Here is a 17,138-nt window from a genome sequence, read left to right as displayed (position 1 = left end):
GTTTCATGAACTAGGTCCATATACTTTCTAAGTTATGATGTCATTTCAAAAACTTAACCTTTGGTTAAGATTTTGAAAATAATTTTCCCAACATGGTCTAAGTTCATTGACCCTAAATGACCTTTGACCTTGGTCATGTGACCTGAAACTCAGGCAGGATGTTCAGTAATACTTGATTAACCTTATGTCCAAGTTTCATGAACTAGGTCCATATACTTTCGAAGTTATGATGTCATTTCAAAAACTTAACCTTAGGTTAAGATTTGATGTTGACGCCGCCGCCGCCGCCGCCGTCGCCGCCGCCGTCGGAAAAGCGGCGCATAGTCTCGCTCTGCTATGCAGGCGAGACAAAAATCTACAAATTAACATGAAGCAAACATGCAGAATGGCAGTGAGCAATACTTTCTTGAGGGGCTTTGAACACCTCATGAAGTAACAGTAGATGCCATCATAATTCTTTTTTATCAATATAGATCTAGCAATTTTGACACAAACATGTAAACCCAACAGGTGCAAAATACTGGAATCTAGATTGAATCCAGAGTACGCTAAAAATCACTAACACAGATAAGTATACATGGGATCGTGTATTATCATGATTTGTAAAAAGTCTGGTCAACCCAATAGAATGCCATGCTTATTTACTTACTACTTTGTTAGAAATTTCTCTTTTTGATCGTAATTGCTTGCCACATATCCTTTTTATACAGTACATACAAACACTTTGGTGATCATTTTATTGGATCTTGTTCAAATCAATTTTACGGTTTTTACCACAACTGGAATTTAAGTTGAAATCACTAACCTCAAAACCTTACCCAAATCCTCACGCTACTCTGGACACAAACCATAAGCAATGATCCAGCATGTGGAAGGCATCCCTCCCAACCTGACAGTTCGTACAGCAGATTATAGGAGAGTGTCACCTTCATCTGTGATGATCACAAAATATGGGTCATAGGTCCTACATGTACACATTGCTGCTTATAACCTGGATCTCTATTGCTTCCAGTAAACAAAGGCCCGAACTCACAAAAAAGGTTTTATAGGAAGATTCCGCCAAACGAGTTCAATTTTGAAGTCATAATTATTTTTATTAGTTGATTTTCAGCAATGTTTGATGTATTTCTCATTTTCCCCTTCCAGTGAAAAAATGTACTTTGAGGGTTAATTCCCCTTTTAAATCATGGTTATCAGTATGATGTATAGGGGTACAGATATAACCCTCATGACATGTGCAATGGCCATTCATGCTCGTAAAGTATGTGCATACATGTACCAGTAATTGGATTTTCAGTCCTTTACGTTTATAATTTCGTGGAGCTCAATAAATCGCTCTCCTTATTTTTTGGAGGAGCTCAATTGAGCTCCTCAGAATCGCTCTCCTTGACATGCTTGAGGAGCTCAAATCAAATCAATTCAACACAATACATGTATGATAAATTGTAGATTTTTCTTAACATCGTATATGCAATAGCTGTGTAGCTATTAATTAATCTGTGGTGAAAGTAGGCCTGGGTCAATACGTTAACAAAATATCGCGCTCCAGCTCAAAAAAAAAAAAAAAAAAAAAAAAAAAATTGCTAAAATTTCACATTTTACAATTATGGAAAATAGATGGCCATTTCATGGATTTAAAGATGTAAAATGTGAAATTTTAGCAATTTTTTTTTTTTTTAGGAGCGCGATTTTTCATTTATTTATTTTTTAAGGAGCGCGGTAGGAGCGCCGGCGCGATCGCGCTCCTCAAAAATGAAGGTCTGGATTTTATGCAAAAATGCCTAAAACAGGGATGTCATTTAGTTTTACTCACTTGGCCTGAGAAGAAGTCAGTCATACAATGTAAAAGCCTGAAATGGGAAGTTGTTTTGGCCTTAAATCAGGCAAAAGCCTGAAGACTGACATCTCCGCTAAAAACCCTGGGAATGGTTTCAACTTTTAAACTTTAGTTGAATCATGCCTTAAGGTCTGAAAGTGCAGACTACAGTAATGGTCTCATCAACACAAACAAAAAATCAGCTCTCAAGGATGTGCCATGACGTCAAGCGTTAAAACTAACGTCTTGATCTAATTAGATGCCAAGGGAAGAACAATATCGTCCTTTGAATAGGTTCATTTCCTTCATGTTCCTATCATGAGCGACCATGATGGTATTTGGAAAAGAGAACAAAAAAAGCGATTCCTCTGTCTTGTATTTATTCCAAAATTCATGAAGCGAAAGTGCCAAATTTAGATTGATGGCAAATGTTGTTTTCCTCCTGTCGATGTTTTGGTTATGGAGCAAGTATTGTTGAAATCAAAACTAACAGATAATCAGAAAACATTTGTTTCTATTTTTTACTTTATACACCTGCATACAAGGACAATCTATCGCACAATTAGTTGTATCCGTATAGGTGGCAAACCATGTTGAAAAGTTTTAAATAACATTGATCAGGCTCAGAGTCAGTCGGATTAGAGACAGAAGCTTAGAGGGGCCGACTATTGTGCACTAAAAATACAACCTCTGAAATGGTACTTTATCTAACTCCACTGGATCTGCTGCAGTTGATTGTGTCAGTTATGCAGCCCTCATTTTATATGATGTATGGATATGTGCCTCTTGTTGTTTCCGTTTTTCCAGATCTCCAAATTACCCCACAAGGGACAAGTTTGGGGATCAAGAGAATCATCATTAAGACCACAAATATGTGACAATATCTTGCCAAAAAATGCTTGTTTCTACTTAGTTCTATGTGCTTGTTTTTAATTTTCATGTCTATAAACTAACATGCATTTATTTTTAAAAAATTTTCATTTCAAAACTGTCAAAATATTGATAATAGTGGTTCTTGTATTAAAACCAGCATGTAATTTTATTAGATGTGACATCTGCATACTTTAAGTCAAACATCACCTTCCCCCTGAAATTTTTAAGATTTTCTTCTATTTTAATTTCCAACTATCTTCTTCTTTTTTCCGGTTACTTTAGAAAGATTTCTTTGTTGAGAATGTACAAGAAAATTTCTTCACATGTAACAAACAAGACAAAAGTTCAAAACAATTAGCAAGATTAAACAATACAGTGAGAATTTAAATTTCATGTTTAATCTCACTTCCAATAAAGAATTGGTGTATCAGAGAAAGAAAAACGGTGTTTTCACTCTCAAATTAACAAACAAATATCCTCCATTAATTAATAATTTCTGGTTTGCTGACCAGAAGTGCAAGCATGTGCATGATATGTATGATTAAAATTTCAGGGTGATCGTCTTGTGATATTCTTTCAGGAAACCTTTTAAGTGGAGCTTCTACAATCCCTTTCACTCCCCAAACCCTCCTGTTCACCCTTCTTTGTTTCCAGTTCTGGTGTCCTAGATGATGATGACACTGAAGATGCCATGGTGTCTCCTTTCTCCCGAATCTCCTCAGGTTTTGACTTTTGAGTTGTTTCAGCGACTGCATCCTTTGTAGTATCCTCAGACTTGACTGTTGTGGCAGCACCACCCTCTTCCACTTCTGCTGGAATATCTTTAGGCTCCATCTCTGTAGCCTCCATCACCTCAGCTTTGCCCCCCTCCTCCAGAATTGGTTCCTCCTTTGGCTCCTGAATCACCCTGGACCTTACTTCCTGTCCAATATCTGCAGTCTCTGAAGAGCTTACCTTTAGCTTTGCCACAGGTGAAGGATCTGCTGCTGCAGGAATACCCACAGGAGGCTCTTCCTTCACCTTCACTGGTTTAGGATCAGCTCCTGCCAGAATATCTACAGGAGGCACCTCCTTTGCCTCCGGCTTCATCTTGTCTCCAACACCAGCCGTCTTGGGCGTGGAAGACCCAGCACGTGGTTGCGTCAGTGGTTGATGAGGGATCGCAGGAATGGATGAGGTTACACTTGAGGTCACAGTTACGGGTGGCTTCTCTGTAGAGGGTCTTCTGCTGACTGGTCGACTGATCGTCTGTAGCTTGGTGAACATCATCATAGGACGTCTGAATCCTGCAAAATAAAACAGAAGTTGGGGATTTTAGTTTTGTTTTCTAGTATATATTTTTAACTTGAAAAAAAATTGCCTACCTTTTTTACTGACAGACATCAATTACCTCTGGTAGAGAGGATACAAACATCACCATTACATCAATTATTCCGATTCAAATTTATTTCCAGTTAAAAAAATATATATCATTGACATTAATAATTATTGCAAACTAGATCAAAAGCAAATTATATGTTCATCACTATCATCATTAAATTTATTAGACAATTCATCATCACCATCATCTTCTTCTTCTTAATCGTCACGACCATCATCATCATCATCATCACCTCCACCTTAATCATTACTACCATCATCATCATCATCATCATCATCATCATCATCATCATCATCATCATCATCATCATCATCATCATCGTTCATCATCATCATCATCAACACCACCACCACCATCATTACAATTTGTCATTTTTATAAGAAAATCCAGGAAATAACATTCAAAACTGAATTCAAGAAAAACTAAATGTGTTTTTCCAACCTTTGGACTTGTTAACGGGAGTCCCAATGACTTCACAGCTTGTAAAACCCACTTCTTGGGACAGCAAGTACTCCTTGAACTCTGTTGGCTTGAAACGAATCTCATTGTAGTTTTGATAGGTTGTCTCCTGTTGAAATTAAAGAAAGAAGAAGCTTGGTTGATATATGTTGTCATTCGTACATGTGACATGTTTCACAAAGAGTTAAGATTTAGCATCGCATTTAAAGGTAAATTCCAGTTCTGGTAACGATCTCAAAATGACTTTTTACAGAATCTAATATAATGACCACCCAAGTGTCTGTTTGTATGAATAAAAAATATGTACCAAAGGATTCTGGAAGAAATTGTGTAATTGCTGAGAAATAAACAAAATAAGCTCGGATTCGGTCACTTTCGTCGGGTCTTTATTCCAGCAATAATAATACACTGTCCCACGTGTGCCTATCTGTGTTGGCGATCTTCACTGTGATCGTATTTCAGCTTAGATTTTATGATTTCATAAAGTTCAGTTTATGTAACTGTACCAGATCTAGATCCACGATGATATAGTCATACTTAACCTTGGTTTTACAGACTTTCTCACAAAATTAGTGTTTTACTGCAACTACTGTAATTTAGCTTTAAATTCCCAGTTGAGCGCAGTATACCACATTGGTCAAATCATAGTAAAGGATGAACACTACACCATATTAATCAATAAGATTGCACAATACATATCATGTGCACATCAGCATTTACAGCATGACTCAAAGACATGCTTAAAAAATCTTTGTGAAACACCCCAAGGTGTCCCAGAAAAAAGCGGAACAGTGGATTGTAACACTATATGCCTAAGTCATAGTAACAGAAAATGGAGGAAAAAAATGTGGATGACGGGAAAGAGGAAGTAGAAGAATATTTCTGAACCAATTTTGCTCAAACAAAAATGAAAGTTACCTATGCTAATGATAAAATATCAAAATATGTGGTTTTCTTTCATTCTAGCTGTCAATGTAACTATGCCAGTGTCAATTCTCCCACTTCAAAACAATATCTTGACTGGCAAACAATTGCCAAAATTCACAAAACGTGGTTTTGAGTCCAAGATTTCACACTAATACTGTAATCCAGCACATATATTGAGAATGCATCCACTTATGATTTTGTGTTTTTTTTAATATGGCGCTAAATTGATGATTGTTACTGTATTAATAAGCCTGGTCACTGTTTATGTAATACATGTACATGACCAGTGGACTCATTAATTAAAAATAGTGGGCACATTAATGCTGTAACTTTAGCAAACAATGTAATTCTAGCAGGGGTGATGGGGGTGCTGATGGGCCGTTCTTGGTAACGTGTGTGACCGAAATTATGACAAATCTTGACATAAGTTTTAAATCTAAATTTTAGATTTTGAAAGTTTAATTTCATTTTGAAATTCCTGTGAATTTCAAAATGAAAATAAACTTTCAAAATCATACTTCCGTGTAGAAGTCACAGGCATAACCCACTTCTTTTGACCTCTGACCTTGAACCTGCATATTAGAGACATCAAAACATAATTTCCAAATGATAGCTGACGAAACACGTTAATGCAAACTTTCGGATTACTAAATCTCTAAAACTATCTAAAGTCCAGATTTGTCATAATTTCGGTCACACACATTACCAAGAAAGGCTCTGAAGCATAGTGTCGATCCACTTGCGCTTTCTATTCATTTGGGGGGATGTCGCTTTGTATTATTACGTAATACCCCCCCCCCAAATGAATAGGCCTAGAACATTCTACGGATTGACACCATTGCCCTGAAGCACCACGAAGATTTTCCTGTGGGTGCTGCGTGTGTTATTTTCAATACGCAGCACCCCCTGGAATTCTGGTAGTTGTGGCAAAATGAATAAATATAACCAAAAGGACCAACATTTTGGAGTGAACCAGGGTTTTATTTTTGTTTGTCAAATTCACAATCAGCACCCCCTGTACAAAACTTGTTCTCATGTCGCTGCTAGCATAAATGTGCACATTCATCATTGCACTCAAGATTTTTAACATACGTGTTAAATTAAGCGTAATCAATGTATGAAATCTGCATGCATGTAAACCACGGATCAAAAACCAACTTTTGAGAATACGAGCCGATGTGTCTATTTGGAGATATTGTCCATTGTTTGGATAGTAATGTTGCTATTATGATCATCTTAACAATCCACAGGAAATGAATATTTCCTTTTCAGGATGCTATAAAAATAACACCTGACAGGGAATTTTATCCAATGATGTCTACTCTAATGGGCATCAATGAATCAAATCTAAAGCATGCCATGTTTGTAATGAAATATTTTTTTTTTAACTTTCACAAATTTTATTGCTTCATCATATGTTTTGTACATTATGTCAATTGATAGAGAACATGGAATATACATTCAGGAAAAATTGAAAACTGTGGACTTTAATTTCAATAGTAAAGTGAACTTTTGATGTTTTTGTTGTTTGTATCCCTACTCCAGAGTAAACACATCAACTTTCTCTCCAGTTCCTTCCTTTTATCCTGTGTCTATAAATAGAATGGCAATAGTGGACCAATTTTAAGAAAAGTCCAAAGAAAAAGCATAGTCATGAATATCAACCATTCGGAGTGTCTAATGATGTTCATCTGAAATACAAAAATCATTAAATTTCATAAAGTTTCATAATGATATAATCATTATATCAGAAATGATGGGTTTTGGTTTTCCATAACCGAGTTGCAGGATTTACAATGTATGCCTCAGTACGACATCGTTCTCATTACGCTTTCTAAAACTGGTTTACTAGAAACCGATTCAGGAAACCAGTTTGGAAGATCACTTTGCTAGCATTCCCACTTGATCACACGAAAGTGGTTTTCAAAATCACTTCACGTATAGCGATCTTGTTGCTATGGAAATGCTCTCAGTGGGATGACACGTTTCGCGCGAAATTCAAAACCGCAGCATAGGCATTCTACACCTGTCGTGTGGATTAGCGCGCTAAAAATGTGCGAAGATCACATCCCGAAGAACGGTTGTGTCCTCACTTACGCTAAAACCAGTTAAACGAGGCAAAGTGATCATGAAAACTACATAGCGAGGTGGTTTTCTTAACCGGTTCGAGAGATCGCTTCGACCGTTCTCACTACAGGTTAAACTAGTTTCCAGTAAACTAGTTTCAGGAAGGTAGTGAGAACAGTGTTGTAGAGGGCCAGGTGGGTGTTTCATAAATCTGCTCATAAGTTACAAATGACTGTATGAATGACAGGTGACCCGTTCTTGTGCTACATGATATATCCCTATGTAGCTGACCTAGCACCTAATGGGAGGTATGAAGAAAAAAATTCCTATCACCCCTACCCCCCAACACAATATGCTTTTCACACTGCATAAATTTCCTGGGGTTAAGCTACGTTTTACAGAAGTGGGCTATGGTAAATAGTACGGTACTATCTGGCCCTGCTGAAAAGCAGGCTTATAGCGGTGATAAGAACTGCAGTCTGAAACCGAACTGGGCTAAGGAAAATTGGGGCTAGGCATTTAAACCAATCACAGAAGTCGAAATTGCACGTTAATCACATGCTGTGTGGCAAAATAATCAATATTCATGAGCTGTGCGATACTTAATGCCTTAACCCTGGCTAATCAAATAGTATGGGGTTAAGAAAGACAGTCTGAAACCAAAAAAGAGAAAGCTTGGGGTCAAGGGTAGTCCAGGGTTAAAGGAAATGCAGTGTGAGAATCATGAAAGACACTATACAAAAACAGCAATTTGCAGGGCATACACATAAAAATTATTTCCTTTTTTCTTCAATGTGTCAAGCTAAAACTTGCCTATAAATGAATGATCTAACCTTACCCAACTATTTCATCTTTTCTGGCTGTAATCCTCCAATATGTGTCCCCCTCCTTTAAGTATTTCCTGTTACAAGTTTTACCCTATACATCTAGTCTAAAAATTTAAAATAATAATACAGGTGTAAAGTATGCAAGCATAATATTTGAAATTTCTTCGTGCTCGCAAGCTCGTTCTCATTAGAAAGTGACTATAGTTATCTGTCAACGTCCATCCGCAAACCATCTCATTTTAGCTCATGATCACTCACGCTTGACCAAAAATAAGCATCGATTTCCACTAGTTTACTCCCAAGAGAAGATGGTGCCCTTTTCTAATAGTCCCATTCATAAGTAATGGTGTCATTTCAAAGTGCTGATCTTCACACCATGTTTAGATTGGCAAGGAATGCAATCCGAGCAGCGCACTGGTAAAAAAATTACAACTAGGTTCATGCTGGCGCATACTCATTTTTATCAAATTATTGATTGGTTTATTGATGGATTTACTAGAAAAATAAACTTACTTTTCTTTGAATCTATTCATTCACTTCTTCAATCCACACATCTATTATCTTTTTATCAATTTTCAGATTTATTTAATTTTCAAGGAGGAGCTGGACTGAATTTTATATTTTTAGCGTATGTGTGAAATTAATAACAAATCTATCCTTAAAAATCAATCTCAGATATCAAAAGTAATAATGCGAAGGATATTTATACTCAATGACTGAACATAAACATATGTTTGGATAAAATTCACTCTCTTTAAATACTTCATTCTTTTATCTCTTCTGTCTATGTCTTCCTTTTTCATTGTCTGATATTCATTCACTTATCGAATAATCTATTTATTCATTCCTTCATTTCACTATTCATTTAAACTTTTCAGGGAGGTCTGAATTTAGAATTCAGAGTCTGTATTAAATTGGAAATGATTTAATCCTTTTGATATATATTTTCATACATAAAAGTAATGATACAAGTATAAATTAAAAGCTACAAAAAAATTGATGAAAGCAAGTAAATGTCCTCTGATATATCTCTATCCTGTTAAAGTCTGGATCCATTTCTAAAAGGTACTTGTTTACGACATTAAATCAAATCACCAAAGTCTGTATTTATAGACTAGATATTGATTCTCATAACATGTCAAGTGCATTTAGGATGAGTAAGAGATTAGCAGATCTTAACAAGAGATAAATTATGGCAAGCTACAGTATAAGAAAACATTCAAATAAAAAAATTATGATTATGGCAACCTAAAACCAATACTGTAATTTGTTCGGTTAAAGGTAATCTCCAGAAATTTCAGTAACAACTATGAAAAAGCTTCAACAAAATTTCTTTCATTACATCCTTGTGTTCACAATGACAACTGGAGGGAGGGAAATTCCATGCCCCTTATATGCTTTTCACACTGCATTTCCTTAACCCCATACTATCTTTTGGGGTTTCACACTGTCTTTCTTAACCCCATACTAACTGCTTCGCCGGGGTTAACGTCTTAGCCCCGGACAATCGCACAGCTCATGAACATTGATGATTTTTGCCACACAGAGTGTGATTAATGTTCAATTTCGACTTCTGTGATTGGCTATTAATGCTTAACCCCATTTTTCCTTAGCCCGGTTTCATTTCACACTGCATCTCTGAGCACTGTAATTGTGGTGCTAGCACAGCAATAAGCTGGCTAACCCTGCTTTTTGCAGTGCCAGATAATACCGTACTATTCACCGTGCTAGCCCACTTTGCTCAAACGTAGTGTGAAAACAAAGTGGGCTAAGCTTAACCCCAGGAAATTGGTGGGGCTAACGCTCTCAGTTGGGTGACACGTTTTGCGCGAAATTCGAAACCGCAACGTAGGCATTCTACACCTGTCGTGTGGAGTAGTGCGCTCAAAATGTGCGAAGATCGCTTCCCGAAGAACGTGTAGTGACAATTTCTGAGTTTATTTTTAGGATATCAAAGAAGCCTGAAATACTTTTATGTGATACTGTGTAAAACAAGAATCAAAAGCACTTTTATGTGATACTGTGTAAAAAAAAAGAATCAAATGCAATTTGGATTCTTTTTTAGTTGGACGCAAAGAAATTTCCACCTGTTATTATTAAAGACAGTATTTCCGGAACAGCAGGTGAATTTCAAAAGAAAGCATTCCCAATACGTGTTGAACCCTAAGAGACACGACTTAGTAATAATATGTAAATAATGTTTTTCTTGGTTACGAAAAATGACCAATCAGATCTCGCCCTGTAAGGGCGGTTTCGTGCGTTCTTAATTAACGATACGGGACTCTTAAAAAAAAGCCCGGTTGCTGATACTTCAGCAGAGTCGTCTGTGTTCAATTTTGGTTACATCTTTTTCTATGGGGATTTGAACCAATATCTCCCCCGAGACCGTCGGCTTAGCTCCCGACAGCGTACTTCACCGATGCTGTCTGGGCTCGTCATTTTGTAAAGGAGAATTAATGGACTCCTGGTTTAGCTGACTTTTTACTTCTTTTTCCTGATGTTTATCGGGTTCCACTGAGACCCTCACCATAGACGAGTTTTTGTCCTGCTTGATATCGATGATTCATCGAGACCGGTTATCCACTCTCCGTTGTATACGGCAAGCCTAGCTACGTATTTCATCCTTCCAAGTTCAGGTCGAACAACTCAATTCGCAAAGCAGATCGAACTGTCAACTTCTCAACGCTTTGGCCTATTTTGGAGTTTATATCCTATTTTATTACATAATCAATTGCTCTCTTATAATTACTTTGAATATTCGACATAACTTTATTTACTGTCTTCAATTATTGGATATATCATACAGGCATTTCTTTGAGTTGTAAACACTTTGTAAATTTGTCAAAGAAAACATTCGAATCATTTTAATTATAAATCGAAGTCATCGAACTGTAATTATTTTGTCAAGTGCTTATTTTTCTTGAATGATCACGTTTAGCTAAAAGTTGGGGTGTTTGAGTCGCCGTGCTTGTTGTTGCTTGTTTAGTTTTTTCTCATTTTTTTTCCTAGTCTGATTGATTGGTGTGTTTGATTTGCCTTTGTTTTTAAAGAGAAACATAACATTTTTTCCACCAAATTCATAAATACTCAGATCCGTCCCAACAAAATGGTGATCCCGACGTGATCTGAAAGGGAGCTACAAAATAGTAACCCTTAACCCTTATAGCGGCGAAACAGATTTTATATAATATACATAGTATATTTAAAGACGTGATCTTTCAGGATAGATAACGCACATCGGAGTTGAATGAATTAGAATAAGACTGTCATGTTCTCATTAATATAGGAACAGTGTAATAGGTAAGTGCAGTGGTTGTACGCTCGCGCTCTTTCACAATGTCACAAGAAGATGCCGACGCGAAGTCTATTGCTGACTCTGAGAGCATACTTGGAGCAGTTGCTTTAAAGCTGCCGCCATTCTGGCGAAACGATCCGGAGGTATGGTTCGCGCAAGCGGAAGCCCAATTTGCCACGCGCAATATCGTAGTTGAGAGTACAAAATACTCTTACGTTTATCGCGACACTACCACCCGAGGTAGCACAGGACATTCGCGACGTCCTGATAAACCCCCCTGTTAGTGAGCCATATATACGACGCTAAAGAAAAAGATCATATCGCGAACGACGGAATCGGAACAGAGAAGAGTACAAATGTTACTCACAGAAGAAGAACTCGGAGACCGAAAACCTTCGCAATTATTGCGGCGCATGGAACAACTCGTCGGAGATCAGAAATTAGAAAGCGGTATACTTAGGCAGTTATTCTTACAACGCTTGCCGCATAATGTTAGACTGATCTTAGCCTCCACGAGTGAGTCGCTAGCGCTATCGGATCTGGCCGCATTGGCAGACCGAATTCTCGAAGCGCACGTGCCTGTCGTGAACACCGTGGCGCCGGTGACTGATGCAGGGTCACATGCTATCACGGTTAAGCCAGCCCAATCCGGAGATACACAGGGTGCGAATTCAAACCTTGTAAGGCAAATTGCGGATTTGACAAAGCTCGTTCGCGAGTTAGCCACAGCCGTAGGGCAATTGAAACACGACCGTAGTCGTAGTCGAAATCGTAGTAGAAGCAAGACTCGTGATAAACGTGATTCCACGCCTGTTAGCGAATCGCCCGAAGATAGAGGATATTGTTGGTATCATTCTCAATATGCTGAGAACGCGCATCGCTGCAAGGCACCCTGCAATTGGAATAGTCAGGGAAACGCATAGACCAGAGGGTTGGGGCGACAAACCCAACTGGTCAACCGGATAGTCGCCTATTTTACATTAATGATATTAATTCGCGAAAGAAATTTCTGGTTGACACAGGCGCGGCTGTGTCGGTAATCCTCCCGACAAAGCAACAGAGGGTTAAACCTTCTACCTTGAAACTACGCGCAGCTAATGGTTCGCGCATCACAACTTACGGACAACAGTCGCTTACGCTAGATTTAGGCGTACGTCGCAGCTGCCGTTGGATATTTATCATAGCTGACGTAACCATGCCTATTTTAGGTGCGGACTTTTTGCACCATTTTCAATTTCTTATTGATATGGCAAAGCCGAGGCTTATTGATCCCCTAACGAACATGCAAGTGTCAGGTAGACATACGGACACTGTGTCACTTAGTCCCGTATTTGACACGCCTGAAGCTATTGATGCGTACACGAAGATGGTGCGTGATGAATACGCTGATATCACGATACCCGTATACCGTTCGCAGGACGTTAAGCATAATGTGGTACACCACATTGAAACGCGAGGACAACCCGTTACGGCTAGGCCGCGTAGACTCACCGGAGACAAGTTAGACATAGCTCGTAATGAATTCCAGCATATGCTTGATTTAGGCATAATTAGGCCGTCTAGTAGCCAATGGGCATCGCCGTTACACATGGTGCCGAAAAAGACTGCCGGTGATTGGAGACCTTGCGGTGATTACAGGGCACTTAACAAGGCTACCGTACCCGACCGCTACCCTGTACCCCATATTCAGGACTTCACCGCGAACTTGAATGGAAAGCGCATATTTTCCAAGATAGATTTAGTTCGTGCGTATCACCAGATACCCGTCGCGCCAGACGATATTTGCAAGACGGCTATATGTACACCTTTTGGCCTTTATGAATTCGAACGAATGCCGTTCGGTCTGCGTAATGCTGCGCAATCTTTTCAGAGGTTCATAGATCAAGTCATTCGTGGATTACCGTTCGTATATGCTTATATAGATGACTTACTTGTAGCTAGCAATAGTGAGGGAGAGCATGAACGCCACCTACGTCTGCTCTTTGAAAGACTTAGGGAGTTTGGTGTTGTCGTCAACCCAAACAAGTGCGTTTTTGGCCGATCGGAGCTAGAATTTCTAGGTCACCGTATCAACCGCGATGGAGTCAGTCCACTCCCGGACAAAGTGGATGCGATTCGGAACTGCACTGTCCCCACGACATTGAAGCAGTTGCGAGGATTTCTCGGGTTAGTGAACTTTTACCGTAGATTTATACCTAACTGCGCGCATATCCTCATGCCTCTCACGGACCTCCTGCGCAATCGTAAGAAGCGATCTAAGAAACCGCTAGATTGGTCGCCTGCTTGTACGGCCGCTTTCGTTGAAGTCAAAGAGAAACTAGCGCAGATTACGTTATTGGCCTATCCAAATTCAGATTATCCTCTGAGTTTGATGGTCGACGCATCAGACCGTGCTATTGGTGGAGTTATTCAGCAACTCCACGACAATGCATGGGAGCCGATTGCATTCTTCTCGCGGAAATTGCTACCTGCTGAAACAAGGTATAGCGCATTTGGGCGAGAGTTGCTGGCCATTTACTTGGCAATTAAACATTTTCGGTACATGCTAGAAGGTCGTCCTTTCTGCGTTTATACCGACCATAAACCTTTAACATACGCATTAAACGCCAAGCCAGATCGTCATAGCCCCCGCGAAATTCGGCAGTTGGATTTCATATCGCAATTCACCACAGACATCAGATATGTCAAAGGTCAAGACAATGTGGTGGCTGACACCCTATCTCGACCCGATATCAGCGCCTTGCATACCGAATCTCGGATCGATTTCACGGATATTGCGGAAGCACAAGAAACCGATTCAGAATTGCAAGCGTATCTCAATTCAGAGGTCAATTCTAGTATGGTGCTCAAAAAAGTACCAAGGCTCACCACTGGTGGCTCGATCGTATGCGATACTTCTCACGGACTCGCCCGTCCTTTCGTCCCGAAGATTCATAGGAGGGCAGTTTTCGATGCTATCCATGGACTATCTCATCCAGGAGTCCGATCAACACAGCGTGCGATTACCGCTCGTTACGTATGGCCCGGGATTAATAAGGACGTACGCAAATGGGCCCGGGAATGTCTACCGTGTCAGAGGTCAAAGACTAATAGACATGTAAAAGCCCCACAAGGGACTTTTAGTACCCCAGATGCGCGTTTCGCACACGTTCATCTGGATCTCGTTGGTCCGTTGCCCCATTCGAATGGTTATACATATGGGCATTTTCACGGTAACTGACATTACACGGCACAATGTTTTCACACCTTTCATTGTGTGTATCTCTAAAACAACAAATGATGGGAGTTTGCTTTTGATAGAGTTAATTAAGTGAACCTTGCTGTATAACCTGATACTAAGTTTTCCTATGTAACCACATTTTTTTACGCATCAGCAAGCAAAAATGTGTCGGTAACTGACATTACGAAAAAGGACATGCAATTTCAGGGTGTTCATTAAAATTGAAATATCTCATGTCCCTGAGTAGATAGAGTAATAATTTGAATATGTAAATATACCTCTGTTACTAGGTTAAGATGTGTCAAAATATTTAACAATTCGTTTTTGTCTTTTGGGGGCTATGATAATTTTTCCACAACCATGCTGGTAACTGACATTACGGTAACTGACATTACACTTAATTTGCCATAGAGATAACACATGGAAGTCAAATGTGTGGAATCATTGCATTGTATCTTCTGTGCAGAGCTTCACATGAAAGTGAGCTTGATGTGGAAGTATACCAGAGTTTCTAGGAACATTTCAATGAAAAAACTTTTTCTTTTTCTTAATTCCTTTCTTTGATTTGAACATTTTTATCATTACTTGTCGGTAACTGACAATACACATTAACATTTACCAGTGCTATATGATTTTCAAAGGCATAATTTTCTTGGTACTTATATGTAAGGCTTTTTGAAATCATAAAAGTTTCATAATACTTCACATTTTTAATTATCAAAATATAAGAAATGTATGTTTTACTTACTCGGGGGGGGGGGGGGGGGGTCATAGCAGCTACATGTTTTCCTATAGTAATTTAATATTGCATTGACTGTACACATGGATTTTTCTGACTATACACCCATAATATATTCATCAGTTTTATATTGACCTTTTAAACCTTTTCCTTCTCCAACCTCCCCCTCCCCTCAAAAAAGGCAAAATGAATAAGGGTCTCCTCCCCTAGGCTACATGTACCCCTCCCCTGAATCTCATGCAGCCATGTAGTTTCATTGATTTCTATTCTGGTCAGTGCAAGTGATGCTTGTTCATATCTGTCGGATTTCAATTCTCTTCATAATTTGTTTAATCATTTTCTTTGCTAATTTCTTTTTTAAGCTGTCCACAAAAAATAAACTCCAGCTTCTAAACTGAAACTGAACTATTTGTAAATTAGAAAAAAAAACAACAGTTTTAGTAGATCCATGCAACATTGATCAGAACTGTCAAATTTCACTTTTCATCTATACTTGTAAACCAAAAACAAAATTGTATCACACATCCACACTACTAACAGGTATAAAAACCAGGAATTTACTTTTAGCGAGGCAATGCTCAAAAGAATCCTAGAAACTAAAAAAAGGGACCCTGGAAATCCCCTTCATCACAATGTTAAGCTTAAAAAATGTTGCAGATTTAGGCAATAGGTTGGGAAAAGTACCCCCTACCCCCCCCCCCCCCCCCCGAAAACCAAACAAAAAATTGTCTGATACAATTAGGTACTTGGTAAGTGCATGTACAAAACAATTTCATAGTAATTTTTTATTTTGCCTGATGGGAATGCAACTTCCTTCACAATTTCATATAGTATTCCTTGTGAACTATACCTTTTAAAAGTCAATAGCAAGCTCCTTCTGGTGTGACTTTTAAAGTGAAAGACTTAAATAACAAGTATACAATATTTCTTCACCATAAAATTGATCACATACTTGCATTTCAATATTGGTGTCCAACGTTTTATCATATAACTGATATTACATCTCGGTAACTGACATTACATTTTCCACTTGGTAACTGACATTACATATATTTAATGGTACCCTATGGCTTCATTGTTAATTGGTAATCTTTAATTTTGGTGTAGAAGGGAGGGGTGTTACCTAGAGAGGAAATCTACCAAGTTTCATTTAATATATCCTCTTTTCCAGGAAATTAGAAAAAAAAGTTCATGTTTTCGGTAACTGACATTACATACCATATCACATACTTCATCAATGTTTTTTTTATTAGATGAATGAATTACTGGTGTTCCTTTCTGTGGGGTTTTAAAAAGTGTTATAATAGCAAGCTAAATCACAGGCAAAAACATCATGATCAAACCTGTTCTTTAAAAATCTGTCAAAACAAAATATGTATCAATATACTATTTTCAACACTAATTTGTATCCATACTTTGGCAGCCATTTTGAAATAAAAAATGGCTGCCAGAGTCGGACATTTTTTTGTCTCGGAAACTTCAGGTCTTGTTTTATTAAAAAACATAAAGCATTTGACATGAATATCAACTTGAA

The 17,138-nt window shown here is 38.4% G+C and overlaps 1 protein-coding gene across 1 annotated transcript; it reads right to left on the bottom strand.

The window, feature by feature from the left end:
• Window positions 1–1,602: 1,602 nt before the first annotated feature.
• LOC129275973 (titin-like) lies at window positions 1,603–6,034 on the bottom strand. Its single transcript, XM_054912423.2, has 3 exons — window positions 5,975–6,034; window positions 4,512–4,638; window positions 1,603–3,975 (listed from the first exon to the last, which is right to left on the bottom strand). Exons 1-3 carry the CDS (start codon window positions 6,032–6,034, stop codon window positions 3,278–3,280), a joined length of 885 nt encoding a protein of 294 aa, XP_054768398.2. The 3' UTR covers window positions 1,603–3,277.
• Between the last annotated feature and the right edge of the window lie 11,104 nt (window positions 6,035–17,138).

Source organism: Lytechinus pictus, chromosome 14 (genome assembly GCF_037042905.1).
Source record: "Lytechinus pictus isolate F3 Inbred chromosome 14, Lp3.0, whole genome shotgun sequence".
NCBI classification, from domain to species: domain Eukaryota; kingdom Metazoa; phylum Echinodermata; class Echinoidea; order Temnopleuroida; family Toxopneustidae; genus Lytechinus; species Lytechinus pictus.
Note: the sequence above shows the minus strand (reverse complement) of the source record. Positions and strands in the feature narration are given on the sequence as shown.

Coding starts and splice junctions, on each gene's coding strand:
- LOC129275973 (XM_054912423.2), bottom strand. CDS start 6,034: ATGCAGGTTCAAGGTCAGAGGTCAAAAGAAGTGGGTTATGCCTGTGAC. Junction 4,639..5,974: donor CCTGTGACTTCTACACGGAA/GTATGATTTTGA, acceptor TAATTTCAACAG/GAGACAACCTATCAAAACTA. Junction 3,976..4,511: donor TCCCGTTAACAAGTCCAAAG/GTTGGAAAAACA, acceptor TTTATTTTGCAG/GATTCAGACGTCCTATGATG.